This window comes from Condylura cristata, unplaced genomic scaffold, assembly GCF_000260355.1.
Source record: "Condylura cristata isolate star-nosed mole 26May11 unplaced genomic scaffold, ConCri1.0 scaffold00032, whole genome shotgun sequence".
Classification (NCBI taxonomy): domain Eukaryota; kingdom Metazoa; phylum Chordata; class Mammalia; order Eulipotyphla; family Talpidae; genus Condylura; species Condylura cristata.
Window position 1 is genome coordinate 3313613 of NW_004567133.1, and position 23797 is coordinate 3337409.

Sequence of the window (23797 nt, forward strand, 5' to 3'; positions counted from 1 at the left end):
ATTTATGAAATTATGGAGCAGAAGGTGTGGTCTGAAAAATGTATATGTGTTCTTTATATGATAAAAATTAATTTTGAAATGAAATTTTTACCCTTGAAGCACCCATTCTGCTATAAGTAGCATTTGAACAATTGAAAAAATAAAACCTGAAAGGAAGAGGTGAAGATTTACAGATTATAAAACTATGAACCCAAAAATAAGGCAATCTCAGGAATTCCTAAACAAAACATTAAAAGTAATTTAAATGAAGTAATATTTAGTTGTTTAGTCTCAATAAATGTTAAAATATAAATGTTAATTTCAAACTGCTCTAGGTGTGTATTACATAGCATATATTGGATAACTGAGAAGTAGTACGTAATAGTTCTTCAAACGTGTACTGAGATTTTCAGCTAAAATATTTTATACCATAACTTTAAATTTTTTTCTAATTTTATATATTATATATTCACACTCCTTTTTTTAAAAAAAGATTTATTCATACAGAACTGGGGTACAGGCCAGAGGTGTGGGGCAGTGAGAGGCTTCACCAGAGACAGAGTGGGGAACAGAACAGGCAGATCAACCAAGTATACTGCTGAGAGGAGCAGGGGGTGGGGGGGCCAGGAGAGGTCTGCCGCCATGTGAGATCACCTCCGGAAAGGGCAGGGATCGAAGTCATGCTGAAGTGACTTTAACTTCCTAATGCTGTATTCACATACCTTTTAAATATATTTATTGTATAATTATAAAATATTATGAAGTTGGGGCCTGGTGGCACAGGGTTTAAAGTCTCAGTGCTATCAAGCTATCACCCACCACTGAGGCCTGAGTTCCACCCCTGACCAGGGAGGTGATCCACGTAGCGCAGCAGACCTCTCCTGTCTTCGCTGGCTGCTCCCTTCAGCAGTATATCAGCTTGTTCTGCTCCCCACTGTGTTTCTGGTAAGTTCTCTTACCCTCCGAACTCTGGCCTACACCCTAGTTTTCCTATGCAAAAGTAAATCTTAAATAAAATATGAAGCTGTTCATCTTAGCAGTTTTCTAAAATCTCATCTGTGGGCCCTCCCTGAGAAACAGCAGGTTAAAGTGCAGCACTATGAAGCTATCTGCAACTGCTTCAACACAAGGCACCAAGTTCAGTCCCCAGCTGACCCACATGGTGCACCAGAACTCTCCTGTCCCAGCTATTGCTCCCCTCAGCAGTGTACTTTGTCATTCTGCCTGTTCTTCCCCCGACTCTGTCTCTGGTGAATCTTCTCACCACTTCTATCACCTCTGGTCTGTACCCCAGTTCTGTATGCAAAAATAAATAAATCTTTAAAAAAGGTCTCATCTTGTAACCCTATATAAAAATAGTTTTAAACAAACAAAAGTCTTTAAAAACATCTCTTGTAAATTGAGGTTGAGGCCCCAGAATCGAAAAAGAAGTCTAGGAATTGAAGTGATATACTCTAGCCGGCAGTAACTACTTGGAATTGCCACTTAAAATGTCATGATAAGGTCTTGGTGATGGGAAGCTCATGGGGATTACAATTGAGAGGGAAAAAAATATACACAATGATGTAAAAATAAACTATATATATATATATGTCATGATAGGGCCCTCCCTGATAGTGCAGCAGGTTAAAGCACAATGCTAAGAAGCTAAAGCCACTTCCGCATGATTTCGATCCCTGCCCAGGAGCTGATCCACATGGCCCTGCAGACCTCTCCTGACTTGCCCGCTGCTCCCCTCAGCAGTGTACTTAGTCATTCTGCCTGTTCTGCTCCCTGCTCTGTCTCTAGTGAATCCTCTCACCACCCCTGCACCTCTGGCCTGTACCCCAGTTCTGTTTGCATAAATAAATAAATCTTTTTTAAAATGCCATGATAAAGAAATATCTTGAACCAAGAACTAAAGGATTGAGGATCCCTTAGTGACTCATCTTTATTTGGGAGAGAGGAAATCAGAAATAGATATACTCACCTGGGGACTTCCCTTAACATGGTTGGCAAGATCCCATTAAATCAGGGTTCCAATCCTGATGATGTCACAGCTGTTGCTTGAGACCCCACCTGAACAACAGAAGTTTCACAAGGGGGTAGGTTAGGCCATTCCTTATCTGACAGGATGCTTGAGATCTAGTTTACCATAGGTATTTATTACTGTTGTGCAACAAATTGCTCCCAGAATACATTTGCTCCCATAGTCTCTGAGGGCCAGGGCTCTAAGTACTGTATAGCCTAGTGGTTCTTGCAGTCTTTCTTGAGCTTGCAATCAAGCAGTTGTCCTGGGCTGCTGTCATCTCATAGCTTTACTGGGAATGAAGAATATTCCAAGCTCACTCCCATGTTGTTGGCAGGCTTCAGTTGCTCCTCATGTAGACCTCGCCTTAGGCTGCTCGCCCCATGTCAGCTTGTTTTCCCAGGGTGGGAAAGGAGATGGAGAGAGCAAATGGAAATCAAGTGTCTTTTAAAGTAAACTTGGAAGTCTCATACCATCATTTCTCCAGTGCTATTGGTCACAACCTTAGTAGAGGGAGAGGGAACTTGAAAAGGGTGTGAAGACCTAGAAAGAAGTAGAGGGCATTGGGATCTGCCTTAAAGATGAGCTTCCACAGTGTGGCACCATTTCCCAAACTCTCACTTAATGATAACTGCTACAGGTCCCTGGAGTTACAGTAGAAATAAATTAGAGATACTGTATAAGCTAGAAATTTTGGATAGGAATGCTACACTTGTATAATTTAACATCTGTTTAGTAAGTTATCAGGGAAGATGATGCAATGCATAAAATCAGAGTTTTGCACAGTATTCTAAACATGCTACTAGATACCTTATACAATATAATTAAATATTTGTTTATTGATGCATTGAGACAGTATCTCAATTCATTCCCCACTATCTCAATAAATGTCTACCTCTTCTATCTCATTACTTCCAAGCATATATGGTAATACCATTCATTTTATACTATTAAAGTTTATAGCACTTACCTTCTGTTGGTAACTAATTCAATATTTATGTAATGATTAGTAAGAGTAATGATTAGATATTACTAATTTTCCTCTTTTTTAAAAATGGTTTACGTATGCATAAAAGAGCTGGGATATAGGCCAGAGGTGGGGGCATGAAAGGACTCACCAAAAACAGAGTGGGGAGCAAAACCAGCAGGTGCACTGAAATACACTGCTGTGGGGAGCAGGCAGGTAGGACAGGAAAGGTCTGCTGCATCATGTAGGTCCACTCCCTGACCAGGATTGAACTCATGTTGAAGCAGAGGTGGTTAGCTTTGTAGTGCTGTGCTTTAACCCACTGAGTCACCAGGGAGGACCCCAAGAATTGTTTTTCTTAAAGAAGTAACATTTACAGATGTAGTTAAAATCCTACTTTTAATCCTTTCAGACCTCTCCATCTTAAGTCAAGGCTATTCCCATTCCCATTTCATATTATTACTATTTGTATGTGTCTCAAAAAATAATAAACACTTTTTGTATATCAAATATTTCTTTACATACATGTATATTGTACTTTACAAGGGTGAATTTAGAGCCAGTCTGTTTGGGTTTAAATTGTCTGCCAGAAATTTTTTTAGGGATAATGAAGGTATTCTAAAATTAGGTAGTGGAGATAGTTGTACAACTGTGAATATACTAAAAACTACTCAATTATGCACTTGGAAAGAGTGGGTTTTATGGTGTGGCAGTTATCTCAATAAAGCTGTTATAACATACAATTAACTATGGAAGGTGACGTGGAAAAAAAAAAAAACCTACCTGCATCAAATGCAAGGGCTGTGACCTTTGGCAAGGTATTAAAAAAAAAAAAATGTTTAGCCTCGGCCCTCCCTGGTGGCACAGTGGGTTAGGATGCACACTGCAAGTTAGCTGCAGCCACTTCAGTGCAGGTTTGATCCCTGCCCCAGAGGTGATTCACATGGCTTAGCAGACCTCTTCTGTCTCTCCCGCTGCAGCAGTATACTTCGTTGATCTGCCTGTTCTGCTCCCCACCCTGTCTCTGTTGAATCCTCTCACTCCCTGCATCTCTGGCCTGTACCCCAGTTCTGTATGTATAAATAAATAAATCCTTAAGAAAATCACTTTTAGTCTCTATATTCTCACTTATACAAATTAGATAGCTATAGTACCTAGTTTGTAAGTTTGTTATGAGGATTGAATGAGATCGTATTTGTGAAAGCACAACAGTGAGGGAGTGCCATCAACAGTACACAGTAAATACCAGTAATTATTGTTACTATTGTTAATGTCAATGCTGCAGTGGTTGGCAATAGCTTGGTAGCACTGAAATTTTAACCTTGTGCCATGAGGGAGGCCCCATCTTTATTGTTAATTAATTTCTAGGCAGGTTTTATATATTCTAGTTGTGGGTTAAAGGCTGACTCAGGTTTTAGGTTTGGACAAGTAGGTGGATTGTGTGCCATTAATATGGATGAAGACAATAGTGGAAAGCAAGTTCTAGCACGAATACCACGGGTTCAATTTCAGACAAATTTGAGATGATTTGAATCACCCAGCAGAACAAGTCTGTGCTGCAGAGATACTCTGGGAGTTGTCATCTTACGGATGGTTTGTAAGGTGATAGCAATGCACATGGTTATCTCCTGAGACAATTTGGAGTGACCAGCACTACAGAATTTATAGGGGGAGGGTCCAGCAAGGTCTCTGAGATCCCGGGCCAGTGAACCAGAGTAAAAATGGAATTGTACGAAATCATGGAAGCTAAGAGGGGAAAGTGTACTTTTCCTCCCTCAGCTTTTGTTTCATTGCATGCATGTGCCCTGTTTGCTTCTTGGAAGATGGATTTTTTCTTTTTTAATTACGAACTATACTTTGGTGAAATTCTTATAGATTTATCTTTTTTTGCAACTCTTGATTATTTCCTCTCCTATACTGCTATGTGTAGATCAAAGGTAAATGTCTTTTTTTTTTTAAAGATTTATTTATTTATTCATACAGAACTGGGATACAGGCCAGAGATGCGGAGGGTGAGAGGATTCATCAGGGATAGAGTGGGGAGCAGAACAGGCAGATCAACGAAGTACACTGCTGAGGGGAGCAGCGGGCGGGTCAGGAGAGGTCTGCCCCGCCATGTGGATCTCCTCCCAGGCAGGCGGGGATCGAACTCATGAGGAATTGCGTTAAGCTTTTTAGTGCAGTGCTTTAACCCGCTGCGCCACCAGGGAGGGCCCGGTAAATGTCTTTTTAACAGCATTTGCTATGAGTTACACATTGTCTACCAGAAAGTTTGCCTTCATTTCTCACTCTGCAGACTGAATTTGCGGTTTTCTTTATTTTGGTAGTGGTGGGAAAGAGGTGAGAAACAGATATTACATATCGACCAAACCGTTAGGGGCATCAGAGGGAAAAAAGGTGGGGATTTTGAAACCAAGGGTTTCAAACTACAGTTGATCCAGGGTGGCCAAGGGGGCCGTCGGAAAGGCAGTCTCAGGTTTGAAAATCAATTCAGTTGGAAGTTCTTCCTCAAAACCAGCGGATTTTGTTAGGTTGTATTCACTTTGGAATCTAGTTGGCATTTCCTGTTTTATCGTGGTTTAACGGTAGACCAAAAATAGCTTCAGTACTCATAGAGACGGGTCTTGTGGATGTTTTCGATTTTTTTTTTTTGGAAAACGGCAAAATTGTCACTTTTGTATCCGCAAAGGGTAAACATCTGGATTCGAATCTCGACAGACACCCTTCTTACACTGGCACCGAGTCTTGGCATGACATGTGTGCGCTCTGACTCTTCTACTAAGTCCGAAGTCTGATGCAGAGGCCAAGGTCCAACCTACATAGTGGCCCTGGCTCCCCAGTCCCACCCAGCCGCGCTTCCAACCCCGCCAACCCGCGGTCACCTTCTGACGGTCCCGACGGCCCTCCCAGAAGGGGCGGGGCCTGCATCCGGCCCCGCCCCCGGCGGCGGCACCTGGCAGCCGCTGCTAATCTTCCGGCTTTCTGGGGCGACTTCCGGATCCCGTGAGAGTGCTGTGGGTGCCCAGAGTGGCGGTCCTGGGAGAGCCGGCGGGCAGGGCTGCGGCCCGCGCGCGGCCGGCGATGCTGGGGGGCAGCTCCGGGTCTCCGGAGTGCGAGGCGGAGGGCGACGGGGCGAGGGCTCTGCCTGCGCCGCCTGCCATCGAATTCCCGGCCGAGGGCTCGGACCCCAAGTATGATGGTGAGATACCCCGGGTGCCGCGGCGGCTGTGACTTTCCTACATTTACCCTTATCCCGGTTGGGCAGGGGACAGCGCGATTCGCTTCAGGCCTGGGCAAATTTGGCGGGATCTGGGCTTGAACCCGGGCTCCGTTGGTCTGGTGGGCGGGCCGTGGAGCGTAAGGTAAACATTTATGGAACCGTGTCTGCCACCCCTCGCTTGTTTACATTTCTGTTCTTTGGTTTCCTCCGCCGTGTCCGGGCTTCGGACGTGCTAACACTTCCTTCAGGCGACTTTCCAGCTCTCAAGCCCTGTAGTTTTGTCAGGCGATGCGTGTGAGTTAAGGGTCTTGCTTTTCCCTTCTCTAGACTTTCACTTCTCTGACAGTAGCTGTAAATTCTCTTAGTGAGGCATAGGGCAGATCTTTCTCTTCGGTTTCAAAACAATTAGCCAAGTTTTCTTGAGGGCTTTTGTTCCTAGGAGATAAGCATTAGTGAGTCAAGTTATTTAGCCTAAAGCGAATTAGCTTAAAAAAAAAAAAAAAAAAGGTGGCTTGACCAGTTCAGAGTATCCACTGTTTAAATGAAAGTGCTACCATTTTTTTTCTTGACCACTTTAAGAATTCTGTATCAAGAATGAATATACTGATTCAGGATGGTTTTTACTATAATAGTTTCTATAGGATAATCACAGAGAACACACATTTAGTTGGAGCATGAAACAGTTAACGTGTTGCAATGGGTTTAAAGGTGCATACAGAATTGAAAAGCTTTTCATTTCTTAAATTCATCATTGTTCATTCCTAACGCTGCCAAAAAATTTTTGATCTAAAGGGAGACAAAAGCAGACTGTGGTGGTAATTTAAGTAGGAGTTGCAAGGTAACTATTTTTTAAGGGACAAGCTGATCTTTTTCACATGTGAGTTGTATATTATAGCAAGTCAAAAATATGTAAAGTGTTGTGTCATAGGAGAAGTTCCAGCTGTAAACACACAGCCTGTCTTTTCTGTAATGTTGTGATAAGGTTTTCTGCAAGCTAAAGATTATTCTTGAAGGGAGTGATCATAGATAAGTTTTAGAAAACTTCCTTCTAGTTTCTAATAGTACTGTTTTGTACACACATAGCTTTTTTCTCCAAAGAGTCTCAGAATATCTAGACATGACTAATCTTTTTATGTGAATGTGAAAAATGTAGCTACAGTTTTAATAGACATCAAAACAGAATGAATGATTTCTTGAAGGTCATGTGATGTGAGGCAGTCTATGCCAATAAATGGTAGATTTAGAAAATTCAGCTGTAATCTTACACCTATGTTCTTTGGCAACTACTGTGTAGAGATTTGCTTACCGCCATAATCAGCCTTTGGTCAAAGTTGGTGTGGCGGTGTATATACTTTTTTAACCCCTGTGGAAAAACATTCATTAAAACAAAGGCCAGCCATAAACCCATTGTGAGACCCATTCATTTTTTTGTTCATTTGAAACAAGTTTTTCAGAATTTTTATCTTAGACTAGTTTTCCAGGATACTCTTTCATGTAATGATGCACCATCTGGAATATACTTTCCTGAGGCTACTGGGTTAGGTGGTTCTTTCTTGTCTGTCTACTCCTTTTCCACTAGGCAGAAGTCAGGAACTCAGTTTCATCTAGGATCTCTCTCTTATTTCTTACTCTCTTGTAAGTTAACTTTTAGCTTCTTTCCTCTTCTATGCTTGATCAGACTGAAATGATGAGTTTACGCTTTCACCTTTTCTCTGTATTTGAGTATCTGACCAGTGGACTTTTGTTTTTTAAAGATTTATTTATTTGTACATATAGAACTGGGGTACAGGCCAGAGGCTCGGGTGGCGAGAGGCTTCACCAGAGACAGAGTGGGGAGCAGAACAGGCAGATGGCGAAGTACACTGCTGAGGGGAGCAGCAGGGGGTCAGGAGAGGTCTGCCACGCCATGTTAACCAGTGGACTTTTTAAAGCTGTCATTTTCTTGATTTACCAGGCCCATGTGACTTCAGTGGTTCCAGTGACCAACCGTTGTTTTTTTTTTTTAAAAAAAGTAGAATTTTTAAATGTACATTTTTTTCATATTAGGAGACAGGAAGTAATTAGTATAAGGAAGCAGAAAACCCTGCTAATCATAATCTTAGCCATTGTTAGCAATTCAGTATATTAAAAGACAGTTTCACTTGTTTTTTAAAGATTTATTTTCGGCCCTCCCTGGGAGCACAACTGTTTAAAGCCATGGTGTGAGCCACAGCTGGCAGCTGAGCCACAGCCCCTTCAGTGCTAGTTGACACACATGGAATGGCAGGGACTTCTCAACCTGCTGTTCACCCACCCGCTGCTCCCCTCACCAGTATACTTTGTGATCTGCCTGTTCTGCTTTCCACTCTGTCTCTGGTGAAGCCTCTCACCTCTCCTGTGTCTCTTACTTGTACCTCTGTTCTTGTGTGCATAAATAAATAAATCTTTAAAAAAAAAAAGGTACCACTAAATATTTGTCATATTTTTGCCGATAGTACAAATTTAGAGAAACCACTCACAAAAATGTAAAGGAATAATGGAAAAGGGAAGTCATCTCTACTCACTCCAGTCCAAGAGAACTCACTCTTCCCAGTTTGGTGTATTCATTTGTAATCATTGACTGAAAGCTGCTGTACTCCAGATGCCTAGATTGTAAGTCAAGCAGACTGGGAAGCAGCATGTTCAGTGTAATTTCATTCCCTTTGCATCTTCTGTCCAGCTATCTTTGAAAATAGGGGACAGAGTGTTTTGTACTTTCCATTTGTGGTTTTTTTTTGTGTGTGTGTATAAAAATATATTTTAAAATTGTGATGGGGTATAATAACATTTTATGTTCTGTTTTTAAAATGTCATTTATTAGCATTTTCTTGTGATAAATTTGCCTTTGAAAACATTAAGACTGAGTTTTTATTATTGGGAAATAGGTTTAAGTCATTTTGTTAAACATTAAAGTAATAATGGTTTGGATATCTATGTACATATATCTTTTAAAATACCTGTTATGTCTTTCAAAATAGGTCCACAGAAGTAGGATTTGTTTGGTTAGAGAAGTAAGCTTAAAAATAAATATTTAATAACTTTGCTGCATGACCACTTTAAAGTTTGTTAGTTTTCCTGAAACCACCTGGTGTCACCCTCATCAGTCTTAATGTCTGACAGCCTGCTTCTTTTATTTGCTTATAAACTACTTATAATGATCTTTCTCAACACCATCATTTCTTAACAGCAGTTTAGTAATTTGTATAGTTTATAGCTTATTTAGCCAGATTTCAGTATTCTGAACTATTGTGCTGAATATTTTGCACATATATATCTGTTCTGCTTTGTTTAATTATTTCCTTGGTATGCATTTCCAGAAGTAGAATTGCTGGGTGAAAGTATTGCTGAAAGTTGCAAGTACCTTTACCCTATGGTGATTAAAAACATCTACTTTTCTGTGCCCTTAAGAATTAGGCTTTAAGTAGTTACCAGTTTAATAGTGAGCTCAATAGTTATTTTAAAGTGTTATAATTACTAATTACATTAAACCTGTTTGAATTTTAATTGTGATTCACTTTCATATTAGCTTGTAAGAGCTCTCTGTAAGTTACTACTTTTTCTTTTAATCTATGATACAGCTCTAGGTACTGTCTCTAAATTTGTGATTTGTATTTTCACTTTAAGATATCTTTTAGATAGAGAAATTTTCTCATGGCCACATTTTCATTCTTTCTCATACTCAATAATACTCATTCAAAATGAATAGCACATCTACATCTAAGCAGAGCTTTTTTCTTTTCTTTTTTCCTAAATATAGCCACCAGTTTAGGTCAGAGAGGAAATTGCAGTGAAGTCTGGATTTGAAAACATTGCCTTTTCTAGGACCTTGAGTAGTTTATAGAGGAGAATGTAATAGAATATCATTTTCATATGATAAAGACTAAATTGGTAGTACAGAATGATAATCTTAATGCTTTGAAACACAGACATCATAAAAATTGAGGTTGACTTGTCATCGATTGTTAGACAAGTAGCTGTCCCTCAGTGGGCTCCATACCAACGGTGGCATCCTAGACCAGCATTTTAGTCCTGGTAAGGCTAGTAGCTTCAAGGAAAAGGTTAACTTATGTTCTTTAGAAAAAAATAGTATGAGCTTGTTTTAAACAATATCAATAATATAATTCAAATAGTGTAAGAATTTCCTTAAAATCAGGGGTACATAAAGAAGAATATTTAGGTTGACAGAGAACCTATAAATGCTTGTGAGTGGTCAATTCACAGTTTATGTTAAGTCACCCCCTTCCTTCTTTCTTATTACTGTGCAGTAAGGTGAACCAATCAGGAGGCAATTTCCTGATTGATTTACCACTGATGGCCACCAGAGTAGTGTATTAAATTGATGTTAAACCTGACAGGCGTCCAGAGAAAATGAAAACTCAACAATCTAGAATCAGATTTTACTTCAGAAACTGTACATATTACAAAAAGAAATCATTGAAATCCAAAACAAATGTTTTGTTATTTTTAATTTTCTCTTCCCTACCCTTTCAAGTCCTAGCTCAGACTTAATGTCTCTGTGTGTTTAAGAGTGATAAAAGTTTTTAGAAGCACCCTGTCATTTTCTGCTAAAATATAAGCAAAAGGGATAATTAACTTTTTTGTATGTGTAAAAATACAGCACATCCTTAAATAAGCAAGATCAAAAATGTATCTGTTTAAGATTCTCAAAAGTTCTGATCTTCTTTCCTCAAATACAGGTAATTTTACCTGACTCACTCTTTCAGTGAAAACCCAATTTATACTGTTTCAATAACTATTAAAATTTTCAATTATGAAGACAGACAAAAATCACCCATCTGGCCTGTACGTAGCACATTCCCAGTGTTGCCATCCTTTCTTTCCTCCCTCCTTCTGTCGGGCTTTTTTCTTCCGGCCTGGCCTACATTGTCCTCTGAAAGAAGCCATCTTATTGCTGCCTGCTTGATTATTGGCTTGAATATTTATTGGTATTTCTGCTTTTGCAAACATCAATACTACTGAAACTACCTCTTTCCTTTTGTCCCATGGTGTCTTTCTTCTAGTTACCCAACTTTTAGAATTCAACGCAAAACCAATTCTAGAAAGTCTTTTCTTTCTGGCCGAACTGATCACCCCCACTCAGCAATACTGCGTTTTTTAAAATTTCTTTAAATAGTTTGTTTCAGGAATTAGAATGTGCTGCTTTGTCATTACAAGCCATGCTTAATGCTTACGAATTTTGTTTTCATTTTCTTCTTTTTAGAATCTGATGTTCCAGCAGAACTCCAGGTGTTAAAAGAACCCCTACAGCAGCCAACTTTCCCTTTTGCAGTTGCAAACCAACTATTGCTTGTTTCTTTGCTGGAACACTTGAGCCATGTGCACGAACCAAACCCTCTTCGTTCAAGACAGGTGTTTAAATGTTAGTAAGATTGAATTAATCTTGCTAAATATAACTTGTAAAATTCTGCGTTGTTTAATGCCATAGGTATAAATAGCAGCTGGTATATACAAATTTGAATTAAATTTTAATAGTTTACATTTATAAAATTCATTTTATGTTTTCCTATAGGTCATTTCTTAGGAATATAATCACTCTGGGATATCAAAAGATTAATAACCTCAAAATTGTTTACACCTAACAATTTTTGTTCAATATATATATCTATAGCTATATATATATAGCGTGATCATATAATGATTTATCTATATAACATGATCATTTAATTTTGCAAGATTTATTAAGATTCAGTCATTTTTCTAGGTGAATGAAAAAATCACAGAGAATCATTCTGAACCAGTTATTGACTAGAGAACTTGGAACAATTGTGTTTTTGTTTTGGTATAAGAAACCATTTTCTTTTAATACTGAATTCTCTGATGTCAAATGTGGATCTCCCCCCCTCCCCCCCGACTAGTTCTCTGACACTAATTGGGTCCTTGTAGCCTATTTCAGTTCTCACAGAATCTATCTGGAATGTGAGTCATAGTTCACAGATTAAGGGACCTAGTCCCCTAAGATTCTCCTCACATCATAGCCGGTTTTAACTATAGTGGGTCTTGACTCAGGTTATCCACACTTCTTTAACTTCATTCCTGTGTTATGGCCTACCAGTAAAGGGGCTGTGTCTGAATGTCAGGCTACCATACTTACACGTTCTGTTGGCTTTTTAAACAACAAACCCTAGTATTTTACTGACTGACCAAGCCTGGTCAACAAGTGAATGAATGGTCAAGTGAGTAATGACATCACTTTCTGATTAGTGAGCAACTGACTTCCTTCATTTTCAAGAATCAGTCACCAATCTATAATATGTATATAAATAGGCCTTTTGCTAGTGGCTTTTTTCCTAATAGAGGCCATTATTCCTCTTTATTCTATGTGAACACTTTAAAAATTGCCATTTTGTTGATGGCCTTTCTGATAATAGTTTTCCATATTCTTTTTATAGTACTTTGTCAGACTTTTATCAAAATGGGACTGCTGTCTTCTTTCACCTGTAGTGATGAATTCAGCTCATTACGACTGCATCACAACAGAGCTATCACCCATTTAATGAGGTCAGCTAAAGAGAGAGTTCGTCAGGTGAGCACTGTGAAATGTACTTTGTGTATGATAAAAACATTCCAATTTCAAGAGAACTGTATTTTAAAGCATGATAATCATGATTCTAAAAATAGATTTGTAACAATATTCACTGTCATTGGTTTATTCAAGAAGTATTTATCAAGTGACTACGATGTGTTAGGGGCTCTTGTAGGAACCAGGGTTCAAACAATGAAGAAAATAGAAATCTCTTCCCTCATGAAGCTTACATTCTGATGAGGGAGCAGCAGTAAACAATAGGAAAAATATATATGCACGGGAGTTAGATGGTGATAACTATTCAGAAGAAACATAAAAACGTGGTGGGATTAAGCCCATGTTGGGAGGGACCCTGCTTATTTTTGGATGGACATGGAGGACCTTGCCAAGATTCTGTCATTTAAGTCAGGAGCTGAAGTGAGAGAAGAGACATGCAGTATTTAGAAAAAAAACATTCCAGGCATAGGACTAGAAATACAGTGTGCTTGGCATGTTTGGAAAGCTGATAGGCAGCCTTTTGGGGTAGCCTTGTAGGGTAAGCAAAGAAGAGAGGACAAAAGGTGGGATTAGGGGGGAGCTGGAAAGGAAGGATAGATGGAGTAGGATCTTCAGACTGTTTTAAAGTCTTTAGTTTTACCTCAGAATAAGATGGGAAGCGTCGCAGGATTTTGAGCAGAGTAGTGATACAATCTGACTTCCATTTTAATGGGATCACGCCGGGTGCTGTATTGAGGTTAGACAGGACCAGCAAGGGCCAAAGCAGGGAGACAGCTACAGTCACACAAGCTACAGACACAGTGGCTTGGAACGGTAGTGGCAGCGCAGTTCCTGCTTATATTTTGAAGGCAGAGCTAACATCATTTGCTTATGGAGCTCCTTGGTAAATTTTCAGTTTTGGCAGTGAATAGCAAGAATATAGCTTTAATAGTGATCTTTTGATTAAGAAAGGGATACTATCAATTGTAAACTCTGAAGTAACATTGAAAATAGCACTGGGCTTTAAAAAATTTTTTTCTTGAGCATTTGGGAAATTGATATAATACTGAATTTTGATAGATTCCTTATTACATGAAAATTTCAAAATGCTTTTTATTTGTTTATTTTTAAAGACTTATTTATATATTTAGTCATACAGAACTGGGGTACTGGCCAGAGGTGCAGGGCCGGTGAGAGGATTCATCAGAGACAGAGTGGGGAGCAGAACAGGCAGAGTGATGAATTACTTTGCTGAGGGGAGCAGCCAGTGGGTCAGGAGAGGTCTGCTGCACCATGTGGATCACCTCCGGGGCTGGGGATTGAACTCACACTGAGGTGGCTGCGGCTAGCTTGCAGTGCTGCATCCTAACCCGTTGTGCCACCAGGGAGGGCCCTCAAAATGCCTTTTTAAAAGTTGCATTTTATTTTAGGATCCTTGTGAGGATAATTCTTATATCCAGAAGATCAGGTATGTGTTAAACACTTTTTTGATTATGCAAAGAGTAAACTATCTAAAAGAAACCATGATTAAGATGAATCTTGAATTAATCAGAAATTAGCATTGAAGTTAAATAATGTAGTTAGTGTAGTTTATGAAAATCAAAAGCCTATTCTCAGCAATTAATTACTGCTTCAAGGTTTGCTTTATCTTATTTTCTTCCTCTTTGAGCAACCTGGCTTGCTCTATCTATCGTCCATCCCCCTCTGCTTCCCTGCTTCTTTGTGGATTCCATAAACACCACTCTTAATTTTGAGTACTGATACCAAGCTATCAGGGAAACACTATTGAGTTATGGTTATTTTTAGGAAATTGGTCTGAGTCATTAAGAAATTTTAGTAAAGTTACCAATTAACTAATCAACTTCTTCCTCTTAGTCATGTTAAGATTGCTGCTTTAAAACAATGATAATTATTTCTAACTGGATTACTAATTACTGGCAAACAAACCCCTTGAAATTAGATTAATGATGGCTTTGCTATCATTACTTTATTGATTTGCTAATCAGCAGTCTATGAAATTTCTTCATAGAGAATGAAGAAGTTTGTTTTAGCACATCTTTCCAAATAGCCACAGTTGAGTGATAAACATGGTTTGGCAGGTTAGTAATATGGTAGTAACACCCCTTGTATCCTTGGAGTGTATGTTCCAAGACCCCCAGTGGATGGCTGAAACCTCTTAATACTACCCTGTACTTACTATATTTTTTCCTGTAAATGCACACCTGTGATAAAGTTTAATTTATAAATTGGGCACAGTAACATATCAACAAAGGTAAATAATAATAATAAAAAAAAGAACAATTACAATGGTATATGGTAATACAAATTTTATAAATGTAGTTCTCTCTATCTTATTGCATGTAACATTTTCTGACTGAGAGTAACTAGAATCACAAAAAGTTAAACAGTTTAATACTGTGAACATGAGCTAGTTTAGAACATTTTGATTCTCTTGTTTTGATTGTTTATATTTAACTTTTGATTGATTGTTTATATTTAATTTTTAGATCAAGGGAAGTAGCCTTTGAAGCACAAACTTCACGTTACTTAAATGAATTTGAAGAACTTGCCACCTTAGGAAAAGGTGGATATGGAAGAGTGTACAAGGTTGTTTTCCACATTTGTTTTAACTTTCTGCTCTAAATAAATGTTCTAAATGAGATGTTTTCATCATTATGTTTACAGGAAAATTCCTAGAAATCACTTTTCACTAAGATTTGTCATTTTCAGGGAATTTGTCTTTTTGACAAGTTTGGACTATCCAAGCTCAGATGAAAAGAACTTTATTCCTTCAGAATTTAATGGCTCATAAATTTTGTCTTTTTCTTTATTTTTTAGGTCAGGAATAAATTGGATGGTCAGTATTATGCAATTAAAAAAATTCTGATTAAGGGTGCAACTAAAACAGATTGCATGAAGGTATGATTTTAAAATTTTTTTTTGTATTTTGAGTAAATGAGTATTTGGGTCCATCTTGAAGAGTTATATGTCGTGTGTATATATTGGCAGAAAGGTGACTTAGGTTTCTAGATTACTGATAGTTGGTTACAGTAAAATAAATGTCAACACTGAAATTTTTTTGACCTAATTTTGTTATATTATACACTTTGTACTGACCACATTCAGAGTCATTGCTGGAGAAATTAATTTTTTAGTAAATGATCAATAAAAATGTAGCTTGTTGTGAAAAACTACAAGCCTGTTCAATATCCTCCTTTCATGCTTTGTAGTCCTGGGCCAATGGACCTAGTCCTTTAAGCCACTCTGTTTCCCGTCTTTGAATTAGTAGTAGTAATTCTTTTTTTAATTTGGAGGACTTAAGTTGATATTAAATAAGAGAATGATTATAAATGAACTGTGAAAAATAAAAGTGTTACTTGTAAGTTACTGTAACAATTACATTTGTGAGCCTCACTGGTGGCACAAGGGTAAAGTCTCAGTACTATAAAACTATCCATAGCCACTACAGCAGTTTGATCCTGGCCACAGAGGTGACCCATATGTCATAGCAGACCTCTCCTGTCTCACCTGCTACTCCCCTCAGTAATGTATTTCAGTCAGCCCATCTGTTCTGCTTACTGCTTTATCTCTGGTAAATCCTCTTACCTCCTGAACCTTTGGCCTATATCCCAGCTCTTGTATGCATAAATAAATAAAATAAATCTTTTAAAAAACTGTATTTGTTTCTCATAGAAATATTATTTTAACATTGCGTAGGTCCATTTTACAGAGGAGTTTTTGTTATTTTACAGTAGAATAAATAACAGGAATAGCAGAGAACTTTGAATGTTTCTTCTTTAGGTATTACGGGAAGTGAAGGTGCTGGCAGGTCTTCAACATCCTAATATTGTTGGTTATCACACTGCTTGGATAGAACATGTTCATATGGCCCAAATGCACAGTAAGTGGTTTTGATGATTTAATCGAGGCTTTGGCAGAATTCCTCCTGTGGCCAAATCTGGCCTGTCCCTGTTTTTGTATCTCAGAAGCTGAGAATGCTTTATATTTTACATCTTTAGGTAAGTTAAAAGAAATCAGAGGAAGAATGTTTTGTGAAAATTCAAATCTCAATGTCAACAAATAAAATATTAGAATATTGGCTCCTGGGCCCCACCTCGTGGTGCAGTGGGTTAAAGCACAGCACTATGAAGCTCTCCGCAGCCACTGCAGCACGAGTTCAATCCCCACCCAGGGAGCTGACCCACATGGCACTGCAGACCTAGTCTGTCTTGCCCACTGCTCCCCTCAGCAGTGTGTTTTAGTCATTCTACCTGTTCTGCTCCCCCACGAATCCTCTCATCCACCCACATCTCTGGCCTGTACCAGCAGAAACGCGTATTCGCAGCACAGTCCCACAGGGCTTCCAAACCTAAAATGTTTACTCTCTGGTCCTCTACAGAAGTTTGCTGATCCCTGGTATAGTTGAATGACTCCGTTTCTACATTTCCTCACATGTGCCAGTCATTTGAATAACGAGCTTGGTCTGTTGTATTTTGCCAGAAGGTCATGATGTTTTTAGAACGGTAGTCTCATTTGGCATTTGTGTATTTCAGCTCTGCCTTTGCCTATAAATTAGAAAACTGGGTTGCTTGAAGATTTGTTTTTGTTTTTGCCTTTGTTCAGCAGATAGAATTTCTATTCAGTTGCCATCCCTGGAAGTGCTCTCTGACCAAGAGGACGACAGGTATGTAAGTGGTGTTGACCTTTACACATTAGACATTTCCTGTCACCTGTGTTGGATTGCTTTTGCCTTTTGCTACTAGGAGTTGGGGAATATTTTAGAATTTCTTTTTGTGTATTCCTATTACAAAATGTCAGATTATTAACTCTGTCAGATAGTTCCTGTTGGTATTTTACTTTTATTTACTTATTTACATTTAAAATTAAAAAAAATTAAAACATTATTTTTCTTTTGTTTATATTTTACTTATTTTTCTTAATGGACAACATATTAGTTTGAAGTGTACAACATGATAATTTGATACTTGTGTATATTGCTAAATGATCACAAGCCCAAATTCACTATAAATAGTTAAAAAAAATTTCTTCTGATTTTTTAAAATGTAATTAAGCAATTTTTAAGTATTTTAAAGAGATGCAAATCCAGATGGATTTGATGTCATTTTTTCCAGGAGTTTACTAATGAGAGTCATAGAGTCTTGAAGAAATAATTTTGTTACACTTACTCTTTCTTTTTACATTCATTTGTATCTTTACTGTCTTTTTCCCACCAGAGATCAATATGATGTTAGAAGTGATGAAAGTAATAGCTCATCCATCATCTTTGCTGAGTTTGCTTCAGAGAAAGAAAATGGAGGACTGGAGCATCAGAATAAGAGACTGGTGAACTACACCAGCAATTTAGTCATGAGAAATGCCTGTGAATTTGAGTCATCTCTGGAATGCCAAGAAAATGGCTTGGCTAATTTGTCTTCCAGATCAGTTGTTGAGCACCATCTGCCAGTTAGGCATAAGTCAGACTTAGGAGAGATTTCCTCATCCACCGAGGAGTCTTCTGAAGAAAACTTAAGTTTGCTGGGACAGACAGAGGTATATTCCTTTCCAGATCCTGCTGGTGTGAGGCATACCAGGATGCCGCGAAGGGCTGTGACTAGACGTGGCCTTTCCTTCCCGTACTGACTGCCTCCTGTGCTCCTTCCTATTTCTTCTCCCGCTCTGTGTGCGTGTCCCTCTTGACATGGCCTTTGTTGTTGATCTGCCTGAATCCTTCAGTTAGTTGGCGCCTAGTAATCCTTTCCTGACCTCTCTGGATCATTCCCGGTGGTTCTTGTCCTGTAGGCACTGGAGTTGGAAGCACCATTAATACTCTCATTTCTTTTGTATATTAGGATCATGCTATAGAAATACATTTATGTATAGAAATTTTGTTTAGAACATGACTTTTAGTACAGATTTCTAGTAGGATTGCCAGGTCACTTTCTAGGGTTCTTTTGTTGAGAATTACACAGATCTGCTAGTGATATCCCCATATACTCTCACCAATATTAGTGATATTAAAAAAAAATTTGGACTTTAACAGGGTCTACTGTAACCTGTCATGTTGGGATTTCAGAACTGTGCATACCATGCACATACTACAATATTAAATCTTAGCTAGAAATACGTGTTTTTGTTGAAGAGCCTTTTTTTTTTAAATGAAACACAAAACTTTGAACAGGTTCACCCAAATATAAAGGAATTGAGTTTAAGGGACTTCTTTTAATAAATCATTTTTTTTCTCTGTATTGTATATTATATAATATATAGCATATGTTATATTTGGAAAAATTTCCTGGGTGCTCAAATAAATGGGCTGTTTTTGCTGACATTTTCCTTGCCAAAGTATGTACATATGCTTGGGGTATAAAGACAGTAACAGAATACCATATGGCCTTTCTTTGATGCTTCATCTTTGCTTTCACATACTTTCTGTCTTGATCAGATAAAACACTTTCAATCCCAGTGCCTCAGGGTCACCCTGAGGATGCTTTCATTTGAGGCCTGCCCAGTTCTAGCCAGGCCTGTCTTGCCCACTCAGATCAGCTCATGACACACCTTCTAATTGTTGTTGACCCTTGGACAACAGGGTTGTAAACTGTGCAGGTCCATTTAAAGGCAGATCTTTTTCAACTCCTCTTCCTCCTCAGTCTGTTCAAGATGAGGACAATGAGGATGAAGGCTTTTATCATGATCCACTTCCTTTTTTCTTAGTAACTTTTCTCTAGCTTACTTTACTGTAAGGATGTAAATTTGGATATATGTAACTAAACGTGTTAACTGGTTGTTATTTGTAAGGTATTTGGTCAACAACAGGCTATTAGTTGGGAGTCAAAAGTTATATGCAGGTTTTTGACTGCCCATAGGGTGGGGCTGGGGCATCAGCTCCTTTAAGTCCTTCACTGTTCAGCGACTCAGCTGCATTGCCTTACTGTTCTGTGTCTCACTAGACTTTGGGCTTCTTGCATAGGCCTTTGTGTCTCTGTCCTCAGTGCTTAGCTCAGTGCCTGGCTTAAAGTAGGTAAGTGAGAATTTTTGACTAAGAGCAATGTGGATAAGTTAGTGTGTTGTGCCGTAGGTGAAGTACCACCTGATGTTACACATCCAGATGCAGCTGTGTGAGCTCTCACTGTGGGACTGGATAGTGGAGAGAAACAAGCGGGGACGGGAATGCGTGGATGAATCTGCGTGTGAGTAAATCTGGGTCTACAGATCCCGTCATGGGAAATAAAGATGCAGTCAGAGCTGCTGCTTCTAGTGGAGGACTGGCCTTCGGGGATTTAGATTGTGGGGAGAAAGTCATTTTGGTAACCCAGAAACATAATGGTGCTATTTTCTCCATTTCTCAAAGACAAACAAGTATTTGGAAATTAACTTTCTCTGTGCTAGACAGACAATACAGCTTGTGGATTTTTTTTTTGAAGATTGGTTTATTATGCATACAAGAACTGGGGTAGAGACCAGAGATGTGGGGGAGGGTGAGAGGATTCACCAGAGACAGAGTGGGGAGTAGAACAGGCAGATTGGCTGAAATACACTGCTGAGGAGAGCAGCAGGCGAGACAGGAGAGGTCTGCCAGGCCATCTGGGTCCACTCCCTGGTAGGTAATTAAGCTCGTGCTGCAGTGGCTTTGGAGAGCTTCATAGTGCTGCGATTTAACCTATTATGCCACCAGGGAGGGCCCTGATTTTTTTCTCAAGTGCTAATAAGCTGGAATTTTTGTTAATGATTTTGAGTAGAAAATGTCCCCCCAATTTTTTTTTTAATTTAAAAAGTTGAAATTATAATCTTTTGCATAAGCTATTAGCCTTCCACTGGTAAACATTTTTTTTTTTAATCTATTTTTTTTCATTTTATTTGTGCATAGAGAACTGGGGTACAGGTCAGAGGCTCAGGGGTGGCGAGAGGCTTCACCAGAGACAGAGTGGGGAACAGAACAGGCAGATCGACGAAATACACTGCTGAGGGTAGCAGCGGGCAGGTCAGGAGAAGTCTGCCACGCCATGTGGTCACCTCCGGGGCAGGCGGGGATCGAACTCATGCGGGAGTGGCTTTAGTTTCTCAGTGCTGTGCTTTAACCCACTGCACCACCAGGGAGGGCCATCCACTGGTAAACATTTTTTAAGGAAAAAAACTTAATTGTTTATAGTTTTAACCTGAAGTATAATGTTATTACAAAAAGATAATCTTTAAAGAAACCTTTGTAGAAGGGTATGGAAAAGTTTATCTCCCTCAAGATCTAGACTCTGGACAGTAAAATATAAATAGATGTGTTAATGATTTTAAATTGTAACACTAGTTCTCAACTTGGGCTGCACATTGGTACCACCTGGGAAAATTTAAAAGGATGCCATCAATAAAAAAGAACAACTTTATTGTGGTCTCAGCTACTGGTCAAGGTGAACCTCAATAGTGACAATTCATGCTGCTAATATGGGCCCTTGATGAGATGGAAGAATGCTGTGTCCCTGTGGTGCCCCTCCCCCAAATCCATAACCCTAGTCTAGTCATGAGAAAGATGCCAGAGCATCCCACTTGAGGGACATTCTATAAAACACCTGACCAACACTTCTCAAAACTATTAAGGTGGTCATCATAAACAGGAAAAGTCTGAGAAACTGTCACAGATGAGAGGAGCCTCAAGAGACATGACAACTAAATGTAATATGATATCCTGGATGGAATCCTGGGACAGAAAAAGGACATTAGGTAAAATCTAGGGAAACTGAAATAAATTATGGACTGTGTCATCATTTGGTTCTTAGTTGTGGCAGATGCACCATGCTTATGTCAGGTGTTAAATAGGGAAGCTTGGGGATGGGTTTTCGGTTTTTCTGTAAATCTGGTTTTAAAAAAGGATATTGTTTTGGAACACATCGTAAATTTTTAAATTTTTCCTTGGTGTAGAGCTTGACCATTGATTTTTTTTTTTTAATTTCTGTTGATTTGAGTGGGTAGCTGAAGTTGAAAATCATCATATGAGAATATTGAAATAAGGGATTTGAATGACCTGTTTTTACATAGACTCAGCTATTGATCATTAATCATTTGCTCTTGACTCTTAGGGACACTGTAAATCCTTTATTTTGTCTGAAATGTAGGTCACTTAACCTACTCAGAATCTTAGGCTAGCTTCTGTCGGACACATGCCTCCCTCCGGCAGCTCCGTGCGCTTCCTCGCCGGGGCTCTTGTAGTTCACTGTGCAGAGGACTGTGTTCATTTCCTCGTGGCAAGTAATAGGGTATTTTCAGGACCCTCTAAAGTGGTGTAATCTGTGTTCTGCATAAGCATGGTAGTGCTATGTGCAGATGTCTTTTAGAAAAGGACAGTAGTATTTTTTGTTGCTGCTGGTTTTGAAAGATTTATGTGTTTATTTATGCATATAAGAACTGGGGTATAGGCCAGAGGTATAGGGAGTGAGGATTCACCAGGTACAGAGTGGGGAACAGAACCTGCAGAGTGACTGAAATACACTGCTGAGGGGAGCAGTGGGCGAGACAGGAGAGGTCTGCTGTGCCATGTGGGACAGCTCCCTGGCTGGGGTTTGAACTTGTGCTGCTGTGGCTGAGGATAGCTTCATAGTGCTATGTTTTAACCCATTGCGCCACCAAGGAGAGCCCAATTACATTAATCGTGCCCAATAATCCCATGAGTGATGGATCTGAGTTTGACTCCTAACTCAATAGGTTTATGGTTTGGGGCAATTCAGGTAACTTAGTCTTTTCCTCGCCTATAAAAATGTCAGTCAATTCCATTTTATAGGGTGAGGATTAAAGCATTAAGTGCGAAGCATGTTGCAGGGAGTAAAGGAAAACCTCTCACTGGATCAGACCTGTGTGTAATGTCTGCATCCTTCAACAGTTGCCTACATTTGGTTGCATTAGGTGGATTGAAATGACAACCACTGGCTTTAAAGACAGAGCACAGGAACACAGTTGTTCTGATAGGTGTGAACTTCACAAAGTCCTCCTGTTGCATGCACCCAGATAGATGGTTAGGCACTTGCATGTGAGGGGCAGTCGCACTAGAGGGAGTTACAGATGGAGCCTTTATGTGTACACGCACATGAGCACACACACAAAGGCAAAGTCCTTGAGGTCCCTGAATCACACACTATACAGTGTAGAAGGCGAGTGTGGCCTGTATGAATAACAGCAGTTGAAGAGGGAGTGGTGTGCCAGAAGGTAAACCAAACAGTAGCCTTCACAATTACGGCCTGCTTATGTTTTTATTGTGCTATTGCTAAACTCACTTGACTGGAAAATGCCAGCACTTTTTTCTTTACCTATTTTCGATTTAGTCTTACAAAACCTCCCCACCCTGTAAACTCACATAAGCCATTATGTTAATAGTGGAATTAATTCATTTGCTCCTCCCCCATAGCGTAGTCTTCCAGATACTGGCACCTCATCCCTTGGGCCAGCATAATCTATTTTGTTCTTATTCTGTTTGTTAAAATGTCTTTAATCCATAGTGAGCAAGAATACCAGATATAATTAGTGCCAGACTCAGGATGTTAGGAATTGAAGAGGATTAAATGTAATTTAATCTAACGAGTACTGGGTGCCTGAGAATTGTTTACAAAGCTGGGAATGCAATTAGAGGGTCTCACTTTCTGTTGACAGAAAGTCCCTCTTTTGGGTACTTGTTTGTGATGGCTTCTTGGCTAACTGAGGAGGCCCCCCAAATCTCTAGGTTTGAAATTCTTTTTGGAGTGTTGATATTTGTGGAAATCTGAATGATGGATCAGTGCCAGATGTTAATGTATTTAGAACTACATTTAACATTTATATGTTAAAAATGATTAGAGAACTAAACATTTTTTTTTTTTAATTTCAAGGTCCTTATGTTATGGCCAGTGTTGCAACAAAAATCTTCCAAGAATTGGTGGAAGGTGTGTTTTACATACATAACATGGGAATTGTGCACAGAGATCTGAAGGTAAGTGGGAAGGAAGTCATGGAAAGCTGTGGCAGTAGCTAGTCAGGGAAGACATGGTGTTGGGTCATTAGATTAAATGAGATTCCCCTAGTTCATTTACTTAGGAAACTATTATTACTTTTATGTAACTCTTTATTGCATAGGTA

At 39.1% G+C, this 23797-nt stretch overlaps 1 protein-coding gene across 2 annotated transcripts in view; it reads left to right on the top strand.

Moving 5' to 3' along the window:
- The first annotated feature begins 5934 nt into the window (after nucleotides 1-5934).
- EIF2AK1 (eukaryotic translation initiation factor 2-alpha kinase 1) overlaps nucleotides 5935-23797 on the top strand; it is a 30943-nt gene continuing 13080 nt past the window's right edge. Inside the window, exons 1-11 of one of the 2 annotated variants that reach the window (XM_012731754.1) lie at nucleotides 5935-6153; nucleotides 11414-11572; nucleotides 12603-12736; nucleotides 14143-14180; nucleotides 15220-15319; nucleotides 15551-15631; nucleotides 16514-16613; nucleotides 17336-17396; nucleotides 17947-18262; nucleotides 19788-19899; nucleotides 23551-23651. In XM_012731754.1, the coding sequence (XP_012587208.1) occupies nucleotides 6036-6153; nucleotides 11414-11572; nucleotides 12603-12736; nucleotides 14143-14180; nucleotides 15220-15319; nucleotides 15551-15631; nucleotides 16514-16613; nucleotides 17336-17396; nucleotides 17947-18262; nucleotides 19788-19899; nucleotides 23551-23651 (1320 nt within the window). In that variant the 5' untranslated portion in view covers nucleotides 5935-6035. The remainder of the gene's footprint in view (nucleotides 6154-11413; nucleotides 11573-12602; nucleotides 12737-14142; nucleotides 14181-15219; nucleotides 15320-15550; nucleotides 15632-16513; nucleotides 16614-17335; nucleotides 17397-17946; nucleotides 18263-19787; nucleotides 19900-23550; nucleotides 23652-23797) is intronic. The other variant, XM_004691656.2, reaches the window with a different exon arrangement.